The sequence below is a fragment of the Callospermophilus lateralis genome, chromosome 3, assembly GCF_048772815.1.
Source record: "Callospermophilus lateralis isolate mCalLat2 chromosome 3, mCalLat2.hap1, whole genome shotgun sequence".
NCBI lineage: Eukaryota > Metazoa > Chordata > Mammalia > Rodentia > Sciuridae > Callospermophilus > Callospermophilus lateralis.
In genome coordinates this window covers 95,547,563-95,572,872 of record NC_135307.1, presented here as the reverse complement: position 1 = coordinate 95,572,872, position 25,310 = coordinate 95,547,563, and the positions used below count along the sequence as shown (strand labels likewise).

Below are 25,310 nucleotides of genomic sequence, written 5' to 3'. Positions count from 1 at the left end.
GGAGTTTGGAAGTTGTATATCATCCCTAGAACATGAAGCAATGCTCTTTTGCTAGTAAATGGATAGATTGGTAATATAACAATTCACCTTTCACTCAATACTTGTTACGGTTTGTTTAGTGCTTCATGGGGATGTAACTTTTTACTTCTTTTGGCAAAATGAAACCACATCAGTGTATTGGACAGAACACATTTCTTTAGACTGAACATATGACAAACATCTTTAATAATATTAGTTTCCTCTAAAATATAGGAAGAGATGCAAACTAATGTTACACAGAAATCTTCACTGGGCTTGTTTAATGTAATTAGAGAACCTGAATCGTTCCCTAAGGCTTTTTGCTCAGCCATCCTTATTGTTTTATGGTGCTCAAGGAAATGACTTAGAAACTTGAGTTTATGAACAGATTTTCTACTGAGATGCTTTTGAAGATCACTAGGACCTAGGGACAGAGCATCACATTTTCTTCTAAACTCTGAGGACTTTGGCAGACTTCTTTCTTTGGCAAAGCTTTGCATGTTCCAAAATTGATGGAGCATTTCTTTTTTCTTTTTCTTTTTTTTCCATTTTAATGGACCACAGTGTGGAAGTAATTCGTCTGGGACACAGTTATTTTATAAACTGGGATCGGAAGATGTATTACTCTGGGAAAGCAACACCTGCTGAAGCTCGGACAACCACACTCAATGAGGAACTGGGCCAGATTGAGTACATATTCTCTGACAAAACGGGTACTCTCACTCAAAACATCATGACTTTTAAAAAATGTTCCATCAATGGGAAGATTTATGGTAAGAGAAATAGTTCCCCATTTTTAGTGATATTGTTAATGTTCATTAAATTAACAAATAACAGCCTTTTTAAAATTAAAAGGAAAAAAAACCCTCTGAAACCATCACTGGCTTTATTATTAATAAGGGAACCACCAGTACCACTTGACATGGAATAAACACTCAGTAAAAAGTTACTGGATAAATTTTGAATAATTTAGATGGAACTTGGATTTGTTACCATTCATGGATGGAGAGGGGCTTAGAAATGATACTCTCCAAAATTCTATTCCGTACTTAATTTGGGTGATCCTGCTCTGCAGGGTTCAACAGGCCCACATTTCAGGGAGGACAAGTTTGCAGCTTTGTTTATCTTGGTAAAGCAGTATTTTATGTTTGCTTGCTATCAGATCTGGGATTGACATTAGTAAATGTGTTCATGAGAATTTATTATTCATTCCCTGAGAATTCACACTTCACAGGGCTACCTTGTTTGGCCGGAAAAGCTATTTCATCAATCTAACTTCCTGTTTGTATACTTTCATCAGGATAAATGCTTTGTACTTGGGTTTTCAAAAATTATATTTATTTGGGACTCTTTTTACCTGAGGATGGCCAGTTAGCAAACATCCTTCTGCCTAGAGCACAGAACTCAGTGGAACCTTTTGTTGTATTCTCGGAAAGTTCAGAAAATTCAAGTAAGGGAAACTTTTCCTTTGTCTCCTGATGGGAAACTTCATCCATTGCCCAATATTTTAAAGCAAGATTTGACCCTGAACAAAACCAAGAAATACAGGAAGTCGATGTCTGCACACTGCTGCCTTTTGACTACTCTCTGTTATGCCCATTGCCATAATCCACGGTCACTGTGGCTCCTGCAGCTCTCATCTACCCCAGCTTTCTCTCCTTTCTTTTCTGGTAGTGAACAAGATGCTTTCCCACCCAGACTTTCTCAAATCCTCAGCTGCATTGTGTCAGTGTCATAATGACTGGCAAATGGCACAGAACCTTTCCATAAAACTTTCTTTGGGCTGGGACTGTAGCTCAGTGGCAGAGTGCTTGCCTAGCATGTGTGAGGCACGGGATTCCATCCTTAGCATCACATAAAAATAAATAAAATAAATGCATTCTGTCCATCTACAACTACAAAAAATTTTTAAAAAAATCTTTTCTTTGACATTATTTTAGAGGCTTTCTAAAAATACTGCCTTAATCCAAATAGTGGGCTTATTTAAATAGGAAATATTTAGAGTATTAGAGGTATTTTGAAATTGGGGGTTCTTTTGTATTCTTTTCTTACATATTGGTTATTTCTAAGAGGCAATCTTAGAAGAAATTATCACTTATGTGGACCAAGATTCCTTCATAGTGGTGCTTATTTCAGCATGACTGGTTTTAGAGAAGGCCCTCGGCTTTCACAGGTATATATCTCAAGATCTTTGCAGCTCTAGAAATTTATAAATCCCATGATAACTTGCAATTTCCATCATAAAATGCAGGAAAGTAACTGAAAAACTTAAGTAACCTCTTTAGACCCCTAATTTATTTGCCATTATAATTTATAATGCACTTATAGGGCCAATAAAATATATTCTCACTAAAGTGGTCCCAGAAGGTTTCAGAATCAGTTTTTCTTATTTTCTTATAACTTGGGCTTATTTATGTCATAGATCTTGGCCTTGGGAAAATTTGATATTCCACTCTGCTTTGTCTAAACCTTCTTTTTCTAGATCAGAAATATTACCTCTTGGACTTTAATTTTTCATCATTTTCATCACTAGCCCTATACATGGGCTTTCTGCAGGGAAACCATTTAACACAAAGACACATATTTTCTTCTTCTTTTTTTCCCATCATTTTATTATAGTGAGTACATGTGTGGTAATGACAAGAACATAACCATAGTGAGTTTGAGATTTAAATTCCAGGGGCTTGGCTAGGCTTATTATGCACAGCAAGAGCTCAGCATTCCAAATCCAGACTTGGACCCCAGAGAAACAATCAATAACTATTTGTGGAGTGTTTTGTGATCTCAGTATTGTGTAGTGCAGAGAGAGAAACTTGGGTTCAAAAACCCACCATGCTGACTTTTTAGTTTTAATTTAGTCTGTCATTTTGAACTCTGTAATGCAGTTTCCTCACCCATATAACAGGAATGGAAATTTTCATCTTGAAAGTTTGTTATAAGTATTATTGACAATGTAAGTGGCTGGTTCAAGGTTGATGCAGGTAACTTATTATTATTATTGCAAGAAATAAAATCCTTATAAATGGTATTAAACTTTCAAATACCAAGGAAAAGTTGGAAAAATCTAAAATGCTCCACAGTAGGGAAAAGCTAAAATAAATTATGCTAAAATGTAACAATGGGTTATTATTTGACCCTTCAAAATAGATCCACAAAGAACTTTTAATTATAGAAGAAATTCTCATACTTTTCATGATAAACAGCAAGAACCATAAATTAAAAACAATATGATTATATATATATATATATATATATATATATATATATATATGTGTGTGTGTGTGTGTGTGTGTGTGTGTGTGTACGTACACACACACACACACACACTCACAAACCCCTGCAAATCATGGTTATCTCTGGGTGATGGGGCTTAGTGAATTTTATTTTCTATTACAAGTGTCCTGCATTTCTAACATCTATGATCAACTTTATACTAAGAAGAAAGTTAACTTTAAGTTTCTGGCATATAGGTGGTTATGTTCTCTGCCTATGAGGCACTGACTTTTTTTTAAAGCTTACGTGCTAATTTGATATGATATTCACCAATATATCTGGCTTGAAACTGAGATAGAAAGCCAGGCACAGTGACGCTTGCCTGCATCCCCAGTGACTTGGGAGGCTGAGGCAGGAGGATCACAAGTTCTAGGCTAGTCTCAGCAATTTAGTGAGGCTCTAAACAACTTAGCAGGACCCTGTCTCAAAAATTTAAAGAAAGGGCTGGGGATGTGGCTCTATTGTTAAGCGCCCCTGGGTTCCAGGCACAAAAAAAGAGAGAGGGAGGGGGTGAGATCAGATAGAAAAGATGTACTCATTAAGCTCTATACCTAAGGGGCTTGTTCTGGCTAGGATTTCATTTTAGTTTATCTGACAGTGGGAGTAATAGGGAAGACAAAAAATTGTCTCTTTCAAGCATTAGAGGCATTGTAACAATGAAATGACAAAATTTGCAGACAAACATGATTCCAACTTTATATTTTGTTTTAATGTCTACTTCACTTTAGTTCTTGGGCCACCTGAGTACCTCTCTGCCTTAATTCCCATTTTCAAGGGTACAAAGACTCCTATGTTTGAATTCATATTGCCATCCGTTAATTGTGCTTGAAAAAGTAAGTGTATTCTTTAAATATGTAAATCTAGTTTCAATTTTATTTACTTTTATTTCTCAATTTTTGTTTTGGCAGGAGAAGTACATGATGATGTGGAGCATAAGAAAGAAATAACTAAGGTAAGGAAGAGATAAAATTTCATTCTTAGTTTTAATTTCAAATTGTATGTGTTTTTAAAATATAAGTTCCTAGAAGTCTGATTTCCACTATCACCAGATGAGATCTTAAAGCATAACATTATTAAATAGATCCACATGGTTCTAAATTTCTTCACTTCTAGGTCCCCCAACCACAGAGTTCTCTCTGCTTTTAAATTTTTTTAATGTTTTCATTATTAAAATTATTTTAGAAATATATATGTATATACAAGCAAATATATTTCCTCATTTTTTACATAGGTGGTAGTGTAATGGATACTTTGTTCTTCAACTTTGTTTTTCAATACTACATGTCTTTGAGATCTTTTTGGATCAGTTTTTGAAAAGTACATATTCTTTTAATGGTCAAATGATATTCTGTTGTATTGATGTCCCACAACTTACGTAAGAAAACACTAATGGAAGTTTCAAATATTTTCAATATTTTGCTAGTAGAGAAAATACAGAAAAAACTGGGTATATTGTTATTTAAGAGTATAGCATCCTCTTCTAGAAATGGAATTACTAAATAAAAATGTATGTGCATTTTTCATTTCTGAAGATGTTGCAAATTGCCCCTCTTTAGAATTTGTGACAATTGATCCTGCACATCTTCAGACAGGGATACTTTCCTTCTTCCTTTCCAATTAGGATGGCTTTAATTTTTTTCTTATCTACGTGTTCTGGATAGGACTTATAGTACTATGTTAAAAAGGAGTGATGATAGTGGACAGCCTTGCCTTGCTCCTGATTTTAGAGGAAAAGCTCTCAGTTTTTCACTGTTGAGTGTGATGTTAGAGGTGGGCTTTTCATGTATGGCCTTTATTATGTCGAGATATTTTTCTTCTCTTCCTCTTTTGTTGAGAGTCTTTGTTATGAAAGGGCATTAAGTTTTGTAAAATGCCTTTTCTGAATCTATTCAGATTGTCATATGGTTCTTATTCTTCATTCTATTAATGTGGTGTTTCACTCTGATTTATTTTCATATGTTGAACCATCCTTGCATCCCAGGGGTAAATCCCATTTACTTGTGGTATAGGGTCTTTTTAATGTGATATTAGATTCAATTTGCTAATATTTTGTTGAGGATTTTTGTAGCTATGTTCATTGGAGATATTGACTTATAGTTTTTTTTTCTTATTGTATCTTTGACTTGGTGTCAAGGTAATGATGACTTGAAAATGAGTTTAAGTGTGTTCCCTTTTCAATTTTTGGAAGCGTTTGAGTAGAATTAGCGTTAATTCTTCCTTGAATGTACAGTAGATTTCATTAGTGAAGTCATCTTGTTTTTTTTTCTTTTCTTTTTTGTTGGAAGTTTTTATTGTTGTTGCTGTTTTGAGATGGAGTTTTGCTGTGTTGCCCAGGCTGGTCTCCAAGCTTCTAGACTCAAGTCTGGCCTCAGTCTCCTGAGTGCTGGGACTGTAGGTTTAAAATTCAGTCTCCATACTATCTATTGGTCTGTTCAGGTTTTCTGTTTCTTTATGATTTAGATTTGGCAGGTTATATGTTTCTCCATTTCTTCTTATTTATCCAGTTTGTATATACAAAATTGTTCATAGTAGTCTTTTAGGATCTCTTTCATTTCTGCCATCAGTTGTAATAGGTTTTCTTTTTTTTTCCTGATTTTATTTATTTGAATTTTCTCTTTTTCTCCCTTTAGTTTGTCTTAGTCCATTTTCTGCTGCTACAATAGAATACCTGAGACATAGTAAATTGTAAGGACAAGTTTATTTAGGTCATGGTTCCAGAGTCTGGGAAGTCCAAGAGCATGGGTTTAGCAAATATCTGATGAGAGCATTGTGCTACTTCATCTTATGGTAGAAAAATGGAAAGGCAAGCAAGCATGTGTAAAAGAGCTCACATTTATCATACTCCTTCAAGAACCAACCCACTCTTATGAGAACGGCCTCAATGCATACATGAGGGAACCCTCATGACCTAAACACCTCCCTTAGCACCCCCATCCCTTCTAACACTGCCACGTTGGGAATTAAGATACCAACGCATGAACTTTTGGAGACAAATTCAAACCATCACAGTCTGGCTGAAGGTTGGCTAATTTTGTTGTTTATTTATTCAAGAAACCAACCCTTAGTTTTGTTGCTTTTTTTCTATAATTTTCCTATTTCATTTATTTTTTGCTCTAATCATCTATTATCATCTACTTTCATCTATTTCTGCTGTAATAAATAATTTCATTTATTTCTTTCCTTCTGGTAATGTTGGTCTTTGTTTTTCTTTTTCTAGCTCTTTGAAGTATAAAGTTAGGCTGAAATCTTCTTTTTATATTGTGCATTTATTTTTAAGAATATCTTTCTTAGTACTACTTTTGCTACATCCTGTGAGTTTTGTGTAGTGTATTTTCGTTTTCATTTGTCTTGAGATAGTTTTGAATTTTTTAAAAAAATTTTTTGAACCATTGATTGTTCAAGTGTTGTTTAATTTCCACATTTTTGTGAAGTTTCCACTTTTCCTTCTGCTATTGATTTCTAGTTTCATTCTATTGTGGTCAGGAAAAAAAAATACTTGGTATGATTTCAGTCTTTTGAAATTTGTTGAGATTTCTTTTGTGACCTAACATGTGATCTATTCTTAAGAAAGAACTCTGTGAACTTGAGACAAAAGTGCATTTTTCTTTTGTTGGATAGAATGTTCATACATTTCTTTTAGGTCTGTTTGGTCTATAATGTTGTTTACATTCTCGGTTTCATTATTGATGTTCTGTCTGGATGTTCTATCTAGTAACAGAAATGAAGTATTGACATATACTGTTATTGTAATATTGTCTATTTCTCTTTTAAGTTCTGTCAAACTGTTCATATGTCTGGGTGCTCTAATATTGGATTTTGCATATATAATTTCTACCCTTTTTAGGTAATGAGCTTCTTTGTCTCTTGTCATGTTTTGTTTTTCCTTACAGTCTTTTTGGCCTGTTATAAATATGTCCACCCTAGCTATCTTTGTTTTCCATTTAAGTGGAATGCCTTTTCTTCATAGCTACACTTTCAGCTGATGTGTATCCTTAAACCTAAAGTGTGTTTCTTGTAGGAAGCACATAGTTGGTCATCTTTTTAAAATTTTTAATTCATTAAGTGAATCTTTGTTTTTTGATTGGTGAATTTAACCTATTTACACTTAACATAAGTATTGATATGGAAAGATTAACTATTGCTGTCTTGTTGCTTGTTTTTTTTTTGGCATTGTATTTCTTTTGTCTGTCTTTTCCTTTATTGCCATTTCCTTGGTATTTTGTTGATTTTTTTTGTATTGATATACTTTGATTCCTGTTTGTCTTTTTTTTTTTTCCTGTAAGTTCTACAGAATTTTTTAATGGTTACTTTTGAAATTATATAAAATATTTTATAACTGTCTAATTTAATAATTAAATGCATGTAATGCACTTAAGAAGACTTTTGACTTCTCCTTTGTCTACTTTTTGTTATTTCTATCATACTTTGTATCTATTTGTATTATGTGTCTTTCAATTGTTTGAGTTATAGTTTTTTTAGTATTTGTTTTCAGTTTTAGATGTGCACAATACCTTTTTAAAAAATTTTTATGTGGTGCTGAGGATTGAACCCAGTGTCTCCCACATGTGAGGTGAGCACTCTACCACTGAGCTACAACCCAGCCCTGGTTATAATTTTTTGGATGGTTTTATCTTTTAAATTTTATTTTTGAATTAGAAGTGATTTACCTTCCACATTTACCCTAATGCAGTAATCTTTTTTCCCTTACTTTGATTGTAGTTACACCTAATTCAAGGAGATATGGGTTTAGGTTTTACTAATTTACCTAAAAATGGAGGTTTGTTTGTTTGTTTCTAATTCATTCTCTTTCTTTCTCTCTCTCTCTCTCTCTCTCTCTCTCTCTCTCTCTCTCTCTCTCTTGGTGATTTCTAGCAAGGCAAGGTAGAAATCTATCTTTGTATTGTAATGAGCAATAATGTTAAAAGTCTGACTAATATTTGTTGACCTTTCAGTGCTCTGCCTACAAATTCTTGCTTTTTCTAATTTCAGAGACACTTTGAGTGCAATGGACAAATCATTCAGAAGTGGAAAAAGGGAGCTTTGGTAATTGTCTGGCAGAGTTTGGCCTCTGGCAGACAAATACATTGAGTACTTGGCCCCTTTCTCTCTTTCCTGATTCTTTGGCCACATGCACTAAAGCCTCAGCCATACCATACTCCTTAAAGTCTTTCCAAATGAATCACATTCAGTTTCTCACATAGGCTTCTTCAAATGTTATAGCCTTAGCCTGAAATCATCTGACCCTAGTTCTTTGTATGGCTCACTCTTGTTCATTCCTCCAGCTTCAACTTAGATTCTACTTGTCTAGGATCTTTCCTCGATACCCTGGTCCAATGTGCTTGCTTCATCACATAAGTCACTACATTGTATGGCCTGTTCTCAGACTATTTTCTTCTGCTATAACAGAATATTAGAAACTGAGTAAACTGTAAACAATTAAAGGTTATTTGAATAACAGTTCTAGAGACTAGGAAGTACATGATCTCTGATTGCTGCATTCAGTGAAGGTATTCTCGCTGCATCAAAATGATGGTAGGACAGGTAAGCACACACAAGACAGAAATATTGCTGAACTTATCCTTTTATTAGGAGCCCACCCCAAGAGAGTCTTTCAAAGGTCCCACCTTTTAATATTGTTACAATGGCAATTAAATACAGCCTGAGTTTTGAAAGGAATAATCAAACTATACCATTTGTTTTTTGATGCTTTTCCTTAAAAGAGAAAATTTAATAAAGGGCAATGATGACATCTGGTTTACCACTCTACTTCCAGAACCCATAACACTGCCTGGTGCATTGTAGGGTGCATGATGAATATTTGATGATTGTATTGAGTGTGTATTTCAAAGTACACTGGTTGTCTGTTAAACAGTGAATGGTCAGTAAATCTTGAAACTCTGGAAATTAGATGTGCTCAGTACTAGAGTGACTATTAAAATAACCTCTTTTTAGTATTCTTTTGTCTTTTCCAAAAAATTGAAGGACTTATATTTTGTATTTCAAATATCTAAATGATGAGTTTTTTTTTTTTTTAAAGTCAAAACCTAAGATGGTATAAGCTCCATGAGAGTAGAAATCTATCTTGTTCTCTTCTGAGTTTCACTTTCCTATTACCTAGAAGAGTGCCCAATATATAATGAAAAATCAAGGGCATTTTTGTTGTTGTTGTTGTTGTTTTGTTTTTATTGAATGAGCAAATGGACAGGTGGAACAAAAATGCCTCCTTTGGTTTTATGTATTATACCTGTGTCTTGACTCAACTAGCCTTGGCCTTGTGGGAGTTAACTGAAATTCTTTAGATGTAGTAATACTTCTCTCAAACAAGGATGTCTTCAAATAGCACAGATTTTCTGGGCAGAAGTAGGGCAAGAACTGAGGGTATTTTTCCTAGTGAAATGCCTTCTACATTCTGGTACTTAGTGGCCTGAAGTCACAGGGCCACCTTCCTTCTTCTTCATCTGAAAGGCACACCTGACACTCAAGTCCTGCTGATATAAAGAATTTGATCAGTTTCAGTGTTAGAGATGAATGGGCAATAGAAAGTCACGTAACATTAACAAAACATCTGTGATAAAATGTGAGATATAAAAACCCAAATACATGAAACAATAAGAATTAATATGATTTTAAAAATAGAGTTGAACTTAGCAATATCAATTAAAGAACTTTAATGTCACTACAGTGATTTGGGAAGTCATGGTACCCATGAAACAAAAAACACAATGCTTTGGAAAGAACACAGTCAAGAAAAACAAACAAATCTCCTGGAAATAATAAAAAAGTGATGAAATAATATATTCAACAATAGAGGGCTGGAAGACTAAGTCAAAGACTCTCCCAGAAGTAGAGGGAAGGGAGAGAATCAAAACACAGAAGAATAAAGATAAAATGGAAGGTTAGCTGGCAGAAGCAAAATTTAGGCAAGTGGTTTCTAAGGAGAAAGAACAGACAATTATAAAAGAATTATCAAACTCTAAAGATAAAGAGGAACTGAAAACTTTCCAAAGACAGAAGTGTCTCAAACTATGAGACAGGTATGAGGGCAGAATAGAGGCATTTTCAGGCAAACAACTCAAAATATTTACTTCCCATGATCTTTTTCTTCTGCCCCAATAAAATAAGGAAATGGATTAAGAAAAGGGATGGCAAGAGATGAAGAAACTGACTCCAGCCCAGGAGGATAACTGAGGGAAATCCCAGGGTGTAGCCCAGAGGCAGACTTTGCAATCATACTTGAGTGAACAAGACCACAAAGACCCTTGTAGTCAAGTGCACTTCTGGCCTTTTCTGTGAGCAATATTTCAAATCCATACTATGCACACTCCATGTATTGCTTTTAGAATCAATCCTTAGACCAGTGAGAAGGATTTAAGTTTGGTTACAGTATGGGGTCTGAGTGTTTTAAACATTTATAGTGAGCTAGAAAAAAATATGAATGGAGAGGTTGGAAGAGGAAAGAGACATGAAGAGGAGATGCAGGTGGGTAAATAAGGGAGTGTTTATAATTGATGAACTCAATCAAAACAGAAGTCTTTCATATGTTAAAGTTACAGAATGAACCAGTAGAGACATTAAAACCAGGAATATATGTATGTCATTAGAAAGGGAAAGGGAAAATGGAGACGTGGATTTGAACTAAATCTTTAACTGTGGAAGGAAATTTTTAGATAAGGTCTAATATTTTTAAATCCAAAAATAGTGGCATAAATGCATAATTTAGAATTCCATAAGTTCATCTGATGTCCTGGGGGACACAGTGTGGGCTCTGTAGCTGATAAACCCTTAGAAGTAAGTGTCCAGAGAAGAGCCTTCTATAGGTTTGCTCCTAAAATAGATACAGGTTCACAATCCTTTATCTCAAACTTGGGGACTAGATGTGTTTAGAAATTCAGAACTTTCTCATTTGTAGAAAGATACTGTGATGTGTCTGCCATTATATTATGCATTTATCTCCAGTGAGACCTGAGAAAGTACCTAGTAATCAAGCACATTGGTAATTTTGCATTGGAAAAATATTAATTCACAAGTATTAACTGGGCTAAAAAAGAAAGCCTATAATCAGACGCTACTATTCCAGGTCAGATATTGTTGTCAAGTGAGTTCAGGTTTTGCCATTAAGTAGATTTTGTTTTCTGGGATTTTTGTATTTAGCGTTTGAACATTGTAGATTTTTCTTCTCTGTATACTTTTGGTACATTCATTGCTTTGGTGCAGATTCTGAAATGAGAAGATTACATTTAATAGTGATGATGAAATATCCCTTTTAGCACTGGGCATTTGAAGCTGCAATACCATACAAACACTAGAAATACTTGGAGGAAGTAATTTAACATTTTAAAAGGTTGTTGTTGGAATGAGATCTATAGTTCTTTTTTATATTGTTATTGTTCTCCTGCAGAAAAAAGAATCTGTGGATTTCTCAGTCAAATCTCAAGCTAAGAGAACATTTCAGTTGTTTGACCACAGTCTGATGGAATCTATTAAGCTGGGAGATCCCCAAGTACATGAATTCCTTAGGTTACTTGCTCTCTGCCACACTGTAATGTCAGAAGAGAATAATGCAGGTAAGTGAAACATATGGCTGAGTGGTGAGCCTTATTTTTAAAATAAAAATCAATGTTAAATTTGAAGGATTTTGAATTTAGGCTGAAACATTGCATTAGGGGTTTAACCCTTTACTAGCTTTTCTTTTTATTTGTTTATATCCCGAATGCTTTTTTAAAATATGGGGATACTAAAGAAAAAGAGATAGTGTCAATGGAAAGGTGAGGACCCAAATATGCCAGTCTAAGGGGATGAAATATTTCTTATAATTGAGCACCATATTTGCCTCTGAGCTTCGGGTACCCAGAACAAACACAGAAATACAGTTGAATTACATAGTCAAGCATGTCTAATAGATGCAGAGGCCCACCAGGCATATGCTTAGAAAGAATCTTCCCATTTATAGCGGCATAATTCACAATTCACAGCATAGCTAAGCTATGGAACCAATCTAGATGCTGTTCCACAGATGAATGGATAAAAACAAATGTGGTAGATATATACGACGGAGTATTCCTTAGCCATAAAGAAGAATGACATTATGGTATTTGTCAGTAAATAGATGAAACCTGAGACTATCATGCCAAGTGAAATAAGCCAGTCCTAAAATGTCAACGGTTGAATGTTTTCTCTGATATTGGGAAGTTAATCCCAAATAAGGGGGGATTGGGGGGGATAAAAAATTTTTTAAAAAAAGAAAGACAAAGGAAAAAAATGGGAGAGGGAATTTCATCAAAATAGGGGAAAGATCAGTAGAGTGAACAATGGGGATTGAGAAGAAGGAAGAAGGGATGGGAAAAGGGAGGAACAGTGGAATGATTCTGATGGAACTTTTGTATGTGCATGCATGATGTGGCACAGCGGGTCTTGGCGTTGTGTTTATACACAGGACACTAATAAAAAAAGAAGCAGACTCTAAATGGATCGAAGAGGGATCCATGGAGTAGAGGGAGCACCGGGAAGTGGGCGGGAGGGAAGTGCTAGCCACTGAATTGGAGTGGGTTGTATTCCATGCTTTTGTGATTATGTCAGGGTGTTATCCTGGTGGTGTATATAAACAAAAAATAAGTAATACTAAAAAAAGAATCTTCCCCAAATAGGGATAACTTTACATTAATATTAGAATACTTTCAGTCCCCATACAAGCAAATCCTCCTACTTACAACATGGTTGTTTGAGACTCAGGGTTCAGAGAAGAGAGCAAAAGTAGCGGGACTACTTTAAATTTTGAAGCTGTGAGGCGGGTAGATAATGTTACATTGAATCAGCTTCCTTAAATGAAGCCCTATCCTTTCCATTTATATGTTTTGTTTCTTTCAATTACCAAATATCGAGAAATATCAAAATTACTACCCAAGTAATTTCAACTAAAAAGTGAAACATACATGACTTATAAGTATGTGTGTATGTGTACATAAACACTTCTATACAATGACATGTGGATAGAGGATGATTGTGTGTGTGTGTGTGTTCATTATTATTTGCTATTTTCTTCCCTATTGGGACTACACGCAAGTCCTAGTTTTGTCCTTGATGATGCTAGATTAACCCATTCCTCAGATTTTAATAGCTTTGGGGTTCACATAATTATATTTGTGACTTGAACCAATCATTATGATATTGACACCAATAAGGAATGGTTATATTTCCATCTGGGAATATGCCTTTAAGTAAGTTTCTTTTATCTCTGCCTTTGAGTTTATTTCATTTCCAAAATTCTATTTTGTTTTAATAGCAATCTGTTTTCCATTTAATGTTATGATATTCTCTAGACCTCTTTGAGGATATTAATTATACTTAATTTAAAATTTTTTGTTTATTTGGTTAAAACACTCATTTTATCGAGTGTTCTGTGTTTTTGAGTTCTGTGTCTGACTTTCATGTTGTTCTCAAATTTTGTGGTTGTTTGCTCTTATTTGTGTTTGAGAACCTTTGTTTGGTGAATGTAGGTTGTGATGTAGCAGCTGTTTCCTGAGACTGTACAGGAGAAACAGCACCTTGTAGTTTGTCTCCTGGATGTGAGGTTTCTCCCTCCTGGGATTCCTGACACCCTCTGGGGATACTATCTTGCTTTCCAGATAGGGTACTTAGCAGTCTGTCAGAACCTATATTTGAGACAATGTTGTATGTAAATCTGCTGATGAATTCCTTCCCTTCTTTTCTTTCTCTTATCCTTATGGAACTCTGAAGTTGCCTTAGGTTCTGCTCAGTTTTGGATTCCAATCCCAGGACTCAAATCTTGGAGACTTCTTGAGGTGAATTATATACTTAGTTTAGAAGAAATTATATACTTAGTTTAGAAGAAACATTTTCAAGGTTTTTATCCTGGGACAAATATTGTTCCAGCCTGTTATTCAGAGTAAGCTGGAAGGGGGAACCTAAATGGTCCCCGAGTGCTAAATGTAAATAAATTTTACTAATGATGTCCTCACGACTACTTCTGTTCTTCTCACTTGTTGGCTGAGTTTGGAGAATCTATGGGAATTGTTTTAACCTCTGTGTTCATTTTCTTTTGCAAATGTTTTGAGCTGGTTTTTTCTATGTTTTCCCTTTGTTGATCAAATCTATATTTTATTTTCCAGAATTTTCTCAAATTTGCAGTTTACTGAGAATATTCATTTTTTAGTATCATTTAATTTTTTCAAATTATGACATAACTAAATGTAATAAAGTGTACAGATAATGAATGTATAGTTTGACGAAATTGGACAATTACACAGGCTCTTATAACCACCATTCCTGTGAAGATATAAAATTCTTCCATTACTCCAGAGTAACTCTTCATGTCCTTTTCCATTCAGTGCCCACAACCCCTGCCCAATCAACCACTGCCCTGGTTTCTATCATTAAAGATGAATTTTGCCTATTTTTATACTTCATACAAATAGAAACATACAGTGTGTATTCTTTTGTGTCTGGCTTCTTTTACACAGTGTACTGTTCTTGTCATTCATCTGTGTTGTTATATTGGTTAATAGTTTATTTTTTTATAGCTGAGTAATATTCTATTGAATGAATATACTATAATTTTTTTCCAGTTCTCTGTTGAAGCATATTTGGGTTGGTTCCAACCTTGGGCTTTTGTGAGTAAAGCTACCACACACACATTTTTATGTCTTTAAAAACATTTGTTTTAATTGGGGGGGGGAGGGGTAATTATTTAGAAATGGAAATTGCCAGGTCATAGTATAGATATATGTTTAGCCTTAAAAACTTCCAACTGTTTTATAAAAATGATTGAAGAATTTTACATTGTTTTCTCATCAATGTAGGAGAGTTGCTGTATCTCCACATGTTAACCAACCCTTAATGTCATCACTTTTAAAAATGTTAACCATTCTAGTGGATATAGGTTAATAGCCCCTCTGTCATTTAAAAGGATTATTGAAATGAGGAGAGTTAGATATGCATATCATTTCAACTGTTTCTATTTCTTGCTTTGAGATATCAAATTGTAAGTGAAGGATGAGTTACTGAGTAAGGAAAAATTGTACTTGCTTTCCTTTCAAGTTTTAATTTTGGGATATATAGCTTAAAAATTAAAATAAATCCACATATGTTAAAGTACATTGAAAAACATAGACTTTTCTGTATAAATGTTAGTTATGAAAAAGAACAGAACCCAAATCTAACACACTTAAAATTATATGATTATATAATTTATGGTTGAGAGTATTGCTTTTGAGTATGTGATATTTGTTTCATGAGGAAGTTTATTTGGAGAAGTTGCTGTTCTCAGTTTCTTTACCAGGATGAAATTTCCAAAGTAGAAAAATGAAAAGTCCAGGGATATTTTCTTATTTTCTAGTGGATGATAATAAAAGAAATTTTTTAAATTAAATTTTTTCTTACTGCCTAACTGTTTTAATCCTTTAAAATTTGTGGGGTTTACTCTATCTATGGCCTAGCATATGTTTCATTTATACAAATGCTTAATGTGTGCTTGAAATAAATGTGTTTTCTATAGTAATTGGGTACTAGGTTCTAAATCTATCCAATAGATAAATGTTGTTAATAGTATTATTCAGTCTAGTTCTCTTTGGATAATGTTAACTACTTGAGTTCTCAATGACAAGATGTTAAAATCATCAATTATCATTGTGCATTTTTATATTTACATTTGCAGTTTTACCAATGTTCATGTTTTAAGTTTATATAAGTAGTCATATAGTCATTAAATTAAAATCTTTATCAATATATACTGATCCTCTAATAATATTTTTGGTCTTAAAGTTTATTTTATCTGATATTAATATAGTTATAGGTGTTTTCCCTTTGTTAATATTTGTATTGTTTAGCTTTTCCATCCTTTAATGTCTATCTTTTTCCCCAAGGATAAATGGAATATTTAATCCATTTGCCTTCATTTATTGTTGATATATTTAACTTATATGTATTGAATAGGCAATTGTTTACATATTTAGATTTCTTTCTACCATCTCTTTTATATTTTATATTTGCCTCACATGTTGTCTCTTATTCTCTTCTTTTTGGAAATAATATACCCTAATTTGTATTCTTTTAGTGGTTATCCTAGAAATTATAGCATAATTAACTTATAAAAGCTTAAACCTTTTTTTGAACAAGACAAGTATCTTAATACTCTTCAACCCTGTCCTGACTTATATAATATACTTGTTATATATCCTTGCCATGTATTTTAATTTTTTCAAACCCACAAATGTTATTTTTGCTGTTTTCATAGTTAGTGTTTGATTCATTTTATATATTTGTTAGTTTCTATGTTCTTCAATGATTATACTATGTCTCATCTATTGACTTAAAGTTTACTTTTATAACTATGATATTTTTTAAAAAAATTATATCACTTGGGATTCATTGAGATTCTTGAATCTGTAGAATGTTATCTTTCATCACTTCTGTAGTGTTCTCACCCATGTATTTTTTCAAATATTGTTTCTGGTCCATTTCTTTGTCATGTTGGGTCTTCAGTGTTAAATATTTTCATGCTATCCTCTATACTTTTTAACTATTCCCTTATTTGCCATATCTTTGTCTGTCTGTAAAATATTCCAGAATTTTATCTGTTTTTCCCCAGTCCAATAAATTCTTTCTACAGTTTTTTTTCCAAATCTGCTTAATCGCATGCCTTAATTTTATACCTCGAAGTCTATAAAATATATTGCATATGTTATTTCAGATCATTCCATTATCTAAGCTTTTGCAGATCTTATTCTCTCTTATCTGATGGTTCTCATTGTGTCTCACTATACACATTTTAATACTTTTTACTGTGAGCTGACATTTTTTTTCTTGGAATTTTATTTGTAGAAATTCCTTGGTTCAATTTATTCTTCTAAGAAGGATTTAAAGTTCCTTTAATCAATGTTCTTTTTCTTAATTTTTTTTTTGTATTTGTAGATAGACAACAGGCCTTTTTTCCTTTGTTTATTTTTTGTATGGTGCTAAGGATGGAACTCAGTGCCTCACACATGCTAGGCAAGCACTCTGCCACTGAGCTACAGTCTCAGCCCACTTTAATCAATGTTTTAATGCGGGAACATCTCAAAACTAATTTTTCAACTTGATTTTGTTTTTAGGCCACCTGGATATTGTGAATTCAGGAGGAAGATATATGTAAGAGTTGGTCTTTGATAATAAATTTTCAGATTTTTCCCCTTCTCTTTATAATTAGGGTTCTAGATAGGCAATTTTCATTGTACCTCTTCTTCAAAGGGACACAAATTTCTAATTTACCCCTATACTAAGAGAGTAGTCTTTGGAGGACTCAGTTTTACAAGATGACTTCTTACCTTGGATAGGCCCTAGCTATATCTTTTCTAATCCAACACTTGAGAAACTGAAAATCAATGATCAAATTCTCCTGGGTCAAGTAGACCGTGTGGAAGTGAATGCCTGTAATCCTACCTACTTGGGAGGCTAAAGCAGGAAGACTGCAAATTCAAGGCCAAGTTGTTCAATTTAGCAAGACGCTGTGTCAAAATAAAATTTCAAAAGGACTGGGGATATAGCTTAGTATCAGAGTAATTGCCTAGCATGCACAAGGCTGTGGGTTCAATCCTGAATACAAAAAAAGAAAAAGAAAAATTTTAGCTTTCCTGATTTGGAAAGTGCCCTCAAAGCAAAAGCTGGCTATAGTAATTCTTTTTTTAAAAAATCCTATCTGTTTTATTTTTTTTCAATCTCTGACCTAAAAAATTCTTGCTTTCCAGTTAATGGATATATTAAAAAATATTAAAATCATTTTAGAGTTATTTGCAGAAAAATTGGTTGGTCCTGGCATCCCATTCACCATGTTGCCAGGAGTGGAAGTTATATCAATTCATAAGTAGAATAGTAATTGCTTTAAGTCTTTTCCTTTTTTTGAATTTCAAATGTTAATTCATGACTACTGTATCAAGTAAAACAATGCAAATCAAAGGTTTACAAAGGCAAAGCTAATCATCTTTCCGAAACTCCTCCATCACATCCCTGCAGAGGTAATTAGTGATAACATTTGGTATATATAATTTCATTTTTTGTAATGGCTCATATGCATATATTAAGAATACATGCTGATGAGTAGGGATTTTTTAAACAAAAAGGAACCAGAGTGCATACATTAATATCAACTTGCTTTCTAAACAATTTATCTTGAACATCACTATAAATTGGCATACATGAATGTAGCTCTACCTGCTTTTTCTAATTCATTTTTATAACCATTATATAATTTTTATATATAAATTTAAAAGAATAGTTTAACATTGTTATCTCATTTTTTTTCTCTCCTCTCCTCTCTTACCCCTCCTCCTACACACACAATATCAAGTAACAAGTATTAACAAGCTGGTTTGATTCCTGACATTTCAGTGGGTTGTTTTGTATTCAGTCTCATAAAATGGTCATTAGTGGCTACCTGAAGTGAAATTCAGAATATATGCTCCCTCTCTTTTTTGCTGTATGATCTTGCCAAAAATCATATAATCTCTTTCAGCTCTAGGTCCCACAGGCATAAGATGGAAATAATAATTTAATAATATTTACCTGAGGATTATGTGAGTTAGTATATGTTAAAATATTTCATGTTCATTTGTAGTCACTAAAACACAAAAGGGTGGTCTCTGATGTAAGAAACTTATAGAATGTGGAGAGCAAACGACAGTGGATATTTTGCTACAAGATGATAAGGGCTGAATGGTGCTGCGCATGGAGCTTTGTGCTAATCCAGAGGATAGACACCTGGTTCAGCTGATGGGGAATTAGGAAGATCTAAGTGTAGGAAAGATTTTTAGAGCTGACACTTGAGTTGGTCATTGAAGAATGAGTTGGGATTGGCATTGGAATTCTATGATTGTTAGAAATTATTCTCAGTATTGACACATTTGTTTCTTTCCCTTTTAGGACAGCTGATTTACCAAGTGCAATCACCTGATGAAGGGGCTCTGGTAACTGCTGCTAGAAATTTTGGGTTCATTTTTAAATCTCGGACCCCAGAGACAATAACAATAGAAGAATTGGGAACACTAGTCACTTATCAATTGCTGGCTTTTTTGGATTTCAACAATATCAGAAAAAGAATGTCTGTCATAGGTATGGTTGGTACCAGATTATTTTTGATCTTTTGATAGTACTATGGTTATATTGATGCTTTTCAAAAATTACTTCACTCTTGGCTATATGCTGAGAGTTATTTTTGTGAATGAACTCCTGTGATCTTCAACTTAGTCTCAAATCTGTATTAATACATGCCTAATGTTTATCATTTAGTAAGTGTTTACTGTATGCCCAGAATTGTTCTAACTACTCTACCTGAATTAACTGATTAAATTGTCACAATAACCATAATAAGGTAGGTATTACCTTATTATGTAATGTAATGCCTGTTCTACAGATAGACATAGAGAAGTAGAATAACTTGCCTAAAGAGGCAGACTGAGAGTTCACACCCAGACAGTATGACAGCAGAGTCCATTCATCTTATCCTTCATAGTACTGACTCAGGATGAGTTTCTGAATTGCTTGGCATGTGCTAGCTGGTGTGAACATCAGCAGTAGCTCCTCCTCAGCAGTATTCATCCTCTCTGTTCAACCCATTGTTGGAGAGGATCACCTAACACTATTCAGCACCACAACGAATCCATGCTTTCCTAACCCAGTGCTAATCCCCAGTGCTCTTTTGATGCCCTCAAAAATATACTCTATCAATGTACTGTTTTTCCCATACCCACTTCATCTCTGAGAGATATCTTTACTGATACTCTTTATTGACCAGAGAACAATTGCTCTTTTTCCTTTTCAAACTGAAGGTTCTACCTGGTGCCATTTGCTATCCCTGATTGTTCCCTTCTTGCTTGTGCCTTTGATCTTTCCCCCACTGGCTCCTTTTTTCATCCCACAACTCCACCATCATCCTGTTTCCTTAAAAATATTCTTCATGTTGTGATGTGCACTGAGTCCACCAACCCATTCTGCTCTCTGTTACAGATGAATTTCTCAAGGTCAGTTTGCCTAGTAGGGTTAGACTTCTGTTTCCTCTGCACAAAAAGGAATATCTTTTCAGATATTTCCATAACCTTTTAAAACTACAATATATATATATATATATATATATATATATATATATATATACTTATAAACCTGATAATGTTTTATATTACTGTTCTTTTCTTTTTTTTCCCTTTATTTTTTGCAGTACTGGGGATAAACCCAGGGCCCATGCTTGCTAGGCAAGTGCTTTTTACCACTGAGCTACACCCCAGTCTGATCTTCTCTTTTTACTCCTTCTTTTGGACTCTGTGACCTCTTTGGCTCTTGGTTCTCCTCTAGGACAGCATTTTCTTTCTCAAATTCCTTTGCTGACTGCTCTCTTTCATCCCATTTTTTATTATTGTCATCCTTTTCTTTTACTTCCTTGTGTTCTTCTAGGACAATCTTGACCACTCATGTGTTTTGGTTGAATTCTGTGACCTGCTTATATAGTTCTTCAGCTTCATTCTCCCTCTAAGGTCCAAATACACATTTTCAGTCATCTCCTGGATGCCATCAATGGATTAAATTATAGTTATATAAAAGTTTATGTCAAATATTGAACAGTCTCATGACTATTATCCTTCCTATAGTTTGAATTACAATTAATAGTTACCTTTTACTAAAAACCTGCCAGTGAACTGAACACTTTATAATGAATTATTTTATTGAATTGCAACAATGTATTGCCCTCATTTAGGATGCAGGAAATTTTAAGTAGTTTACCCAAGATTGTCACACAACTTGCCATTTAGCTAGTCAGATACACAGAAAATATTTGAACCCAGGTTTGTCGTCTTTAAAGTCTGGCCTCTTAACCTATTGTAGGTAACTTGTTTTTGACACCTTCATATTCTTTGTGCCCCTAGAATAATGGTTCTCAAACATTAGCTCCCATCAGAATCACCAGAAGGGTTTGTCAAAACACAAGTTCTGGGCTCCAGTTTCTGGGTTCTGATTCAGTTGGTTCAAATGTGCATTTCTAACAAGCTTCCTGGTGATATCTGTGCTACTGGGCAGGGGACCACAGTTTGAGGACCACTTGGCTAGACTAATGTATTCTCAGATGTTAGTCATTGTTTTTCCTGGATGTTTAAGACATTTCTTTAAACTGTTTTCTTTTCACCTATTCTCTCAATTCAGCACATCTCTAGAATCTTGTTGTCAACCTGTTTCTAAATCTTTCTTCCACAAAGGCATCAGAGTAATGTTACAAAAAAATAGCCTCATAAACTACTTTTTATTGTAAAAGTCATTTTTTCTCTTAATTCCTAGTACTTAAGGGTCTTGTTCCTACTTGGTTATATTATTGCAATATCTTTAAAATGTTCCCTTTAAAATAATCCTGTGTGCTGACATCAGGGTACTCTTTCTAAAACATAGTCCTGATTTTGCTACCACTTACTTAAAGAAGCATTGATGCTTTCTCAGAATGTAAAGCGTGAAGTCCTTAGTGTGGCACACAACATTATTTGCAACTGAACATCACCTACTTTTCTTCTAATTTCCAAACTTTGAGTTCCAGCCTCACTAAACCGCACCATTTCTGGGAGGCCTTTATAGTTTTATAGCCTTTGCTATGCCATTCCCTCTGTCTAGAAGTCTTTTCCCCTACTTTTCTTTATTGAAAACTCCTTTCATCTGGTAATATTCAATTCAAATATTACCTATTTTCTTTTTTCCTAGTCTCCAAATAACTGCATCCTCCGGTGATGCCCAAAATGTTTTATTCATAACACTAATGTGACACAGTTCCCATGACACTCATTATTACCCCAATTAGTACCTTATGTGCAACCTGAGTGCAGGTGCTGTGCCTTAGTCTTCTTACACTTCTCAGGGCCAAGCACACAGCCTGGCACTCAGTTAAGATTTTTTATAAATTCTTGTTAAGTAAAATTCAACCCAACACTTTGTAACTCATGAATATCTTCATCAGTGTTTAAAGGCAATATCTAATGTGGAAAATGTGTATATATGTAATGTCAGGGTTTGGGGTTTTTAATGGAAACTAGCCCTGAGAGATTGCTCTCAGTAAGTAAAAACCAAATGCTATATGAGGATATTTATTTCTGCTTTTTTTGACGACAGGCTGTATATAGGCCGCCATTGTCTGCCAAAGAACACACATGCTGCTTAAGTCTCTAGGTGTTGGCTTAATTTTGGTGTCAGCAGGCTACCTGCTGTTTACAATCTCAGGGGAGGTATTACTGATGCTGGTTTGGCCCAGATTTGATTTCTCTTTGCTCTGAGGGTGTTGACAAAAACCTAAGATTGCTACACAAGGACACTTTTGGCTTTTCCTCAGCCTTGGTCACCATTACAGGCTGTGGAGAAATCACAGCCTAACCACAAACATCAGATGTCTGCCTTAATGGATTCCATATGAAGCAAGGTAATGCTCCACCGCAGAGGATATGGAGGCTTGCAGGCTTTACTTTGGTTCTGTTTGGTTTTTAATCAGGAGGAATTTGAAAGGGACTCCACTAGGGTAGAAAAGTCTCCATTTGATAACTAGGCAAGAAGCAGTCCTAGTCTCATGATTGTCATGTGGCATAGTCTGTGGCGACAACACTGTCCTGAAGACCCAGACATTTGCTGCTGCTGCTGCTGTTTCTGCTTCCTCTCCTCCTCCTCCCCCTCCCCTTCCCCTCCTCCCCTTCCCCTCCTCCCCTTCCTCCTCCTCCTTCTCCTCCTCCCCCTCCTTCTCCTCCCCCTCCCCCTTCCCCTCCTCCCCTTCCTCCTCCTCCTTCTCCTCCTCCCCCTCCTTCTTCTCCTCCTTCTCCTCCTCCCTTTCCTCCCCCTCCTTCTTCTCCTCCCCCTCCTTCTTCTCCTCCTTCTCCTCCTCCCTTTCCTCCCCCTCCTTCTTCTCCTCCTCCCCCCTCCTTCTCCTCCTCCCCCCTCCTTCTCCTCCTCCCCCTCCCCCTTCCCCTCCTCCCCTTCCTCCTCCTCCTTCTCCTCCTCCCCCTCCTTCTTCTCCTCCTTCTCCTCCTCCCTTTCCTCCCTCTCCTCCTTCTCCTCCCCCCTCCTTCTCCTCCTCCCTCTCCCCTCCTCCTCCCCCTCCTCCTTCTCATTCCTTTTTCATCTTCTCATAATCCTCTGCCTTCATCTTTTTCCCTTATCATTCATCAAATCATCTCTATATAGTTTTAATACCACCAAGTCTTCCATTCTGGGGTAAGAACCCTGATTTAAATGATTCTGATTTCTATAGAATTTTGTTAGAGGGCAAAAAATGTATTATATTACTAAACATATAAATCTCATTATATCATTTTGGAAGCACCCATTGTACTAGTTTGGTAAATAAAAATATAGAGATAAAATTCAAAGATATTTAATAGAGATAACTGGCAGATAATCATTAAAGCAACCTTTGGCTCCTTGAAAAAACCTTACAAGATCTTTAGACAAAGGTTACTCAACTTCACTTTATACAGATGATCAAACAGTACAAACCAGGGTGCCGCACGACAGGCACTTCTCTCTGTAGAATTATTCATCTCCCTTTCCAGCGCTCCTGTTACATCTATCTGGAAGTCATATCCTATTTTTCTCTTTCCTTTATGTCAAAAAGATATAACTATTGCTTTCAATGAATTTTGCCCAAGTATAATTCATCTTAATTAAGCAAATATTTATTAAGTACCTACTGTGTTCTAAGGGAGAATGTGAAAACCTGAAGCAGTTCTATTTGGTTACATTCGGGGGAGTATGATGAAGAAGAGTAGGCATAGATGGGAAAAGGGTGGATTTTGATGAACTTTTCATAGGCCATGTTAAGGAGTCTGAACTTGATCTAGGACAGATGAGAGATATTGAAAGATTCTAAGCATCAGTGTCAAGATGATGCTGACTGGAACATACAAAAGAGTTTGGAAGGAAGCCAGAATGAAATGAATAAAATCAGTTCAGTTAATGTGAAAATCCAGGCAGGAGTGAAGATGGCAGAGAGAAATTCATGGCTCTAGTGGGATTAACTAGTGGCAAGGGTGGGGAGGAGCTATGAGTAATGATGTCCATATTTCTAGTTTAGAAGACAAATGGATAGTGAAATTGATTACTGAGGCTACAGACATAAGAAAGATAGTAAATTATAGGTGGACAGTAAGTCTGTCCAGTTTGAGTTTGGTGTGTTTGGACACATCCAAGAGAAGTTCAGTTGGTAGTTGAAGAAAGTGCTGAAGATGGTTTTGGGCAGAAGATATCTGTCTGAGAGCAGTCAGTCCATAGATGGAAACTGGAGCCACAGATATGAAGTTAATTGCACAGAAAGAGTATAAAGAATGAGAAGAGAAATATACTCTGTAAATCTCTGATGAATAGAGATCTGTTGATTATTTAAAGGGCAAGCAATAGAAGATTTATAACTTAAAAACTGTGACCTTTGTCCAGGCTCTGGCCATATGTTATTTTGTCCTTCTAAGATTATTATGTTCTTTTTAATTTGTTTTGAAAAGCTAACTTCTGAAATGATGAAGATTTTATTCAGTTTCAACAGAAATGACCAGTAGTCTAGGATAAAAAGAGGTTGAAAACTTGCTGAGCTCCAAAAGAAATGTTTAGTTAGTAAACTTAAACAGGATTTCATGAAACTGGATTTATACAAACTCAAATTTAAAGGGTGGATGCTGGATTAACAGACACTGTGGTGCACACCTGTAATCCCAGCGACCCAGGAGGCTGAGGCAGGATAATCTCAAGTTCAAAGCCAGCCTCAGCAAAAGCGAGGCACTAAGCAACTTAGTGAGACCCTGTCTCTAAATAAAATACAAAAAAATATGACTGGGGGATGTGACTCAGTGGTTGAACGCCCCTGAGTTCAATGCCTGGTACCCCCATCCCCCCCAAAAGAAAAGGTAAAATGTACAGAAAATATTGAATCAGAAAATTGTACAGATGGAAAGGACCCTTGAAATTATAGTGTTTAAATATCTCCTTTTTACATGTAGAAACTGAGGTAAGAAGGTGGTAAGGGACTTTCA

General features: G+C 35.0%; 1 protein-coding gene across 1 annotated transcript in view; it reads left to right on the top strand.

Annotated features, from left to right (window-relative positions):
* Positions 1 to 25,310, top strand: part of Atp8b4 (ATPase phospholipid transporting 8B4 (putative)) — a 216,463-nt gene that overhangs the window by 134,150 nt on the left and 57,003 nt on the right. Inside the window, exons 12-15 of the mRNA XM_076848565.2 lie at positions 583 to 791; positions 4,200 to 4,243; positions 11,690 to 11,855; positions 19,201 to 19,389. Coding sequence (XP_076704680.1) covers positions 583 to 791; positions 4,200 to 4,243; positions 11,690 to 11,855; positions 19,201 to 19,389 — 608 coding nt within the window. The remainder of the gene's footprint in view (positions 1 to 582; positions 792 to 4,199; positions 4,244 to 11,689; positions 11,856 to 19,200; positions 19,390 to 25,310) is intronic.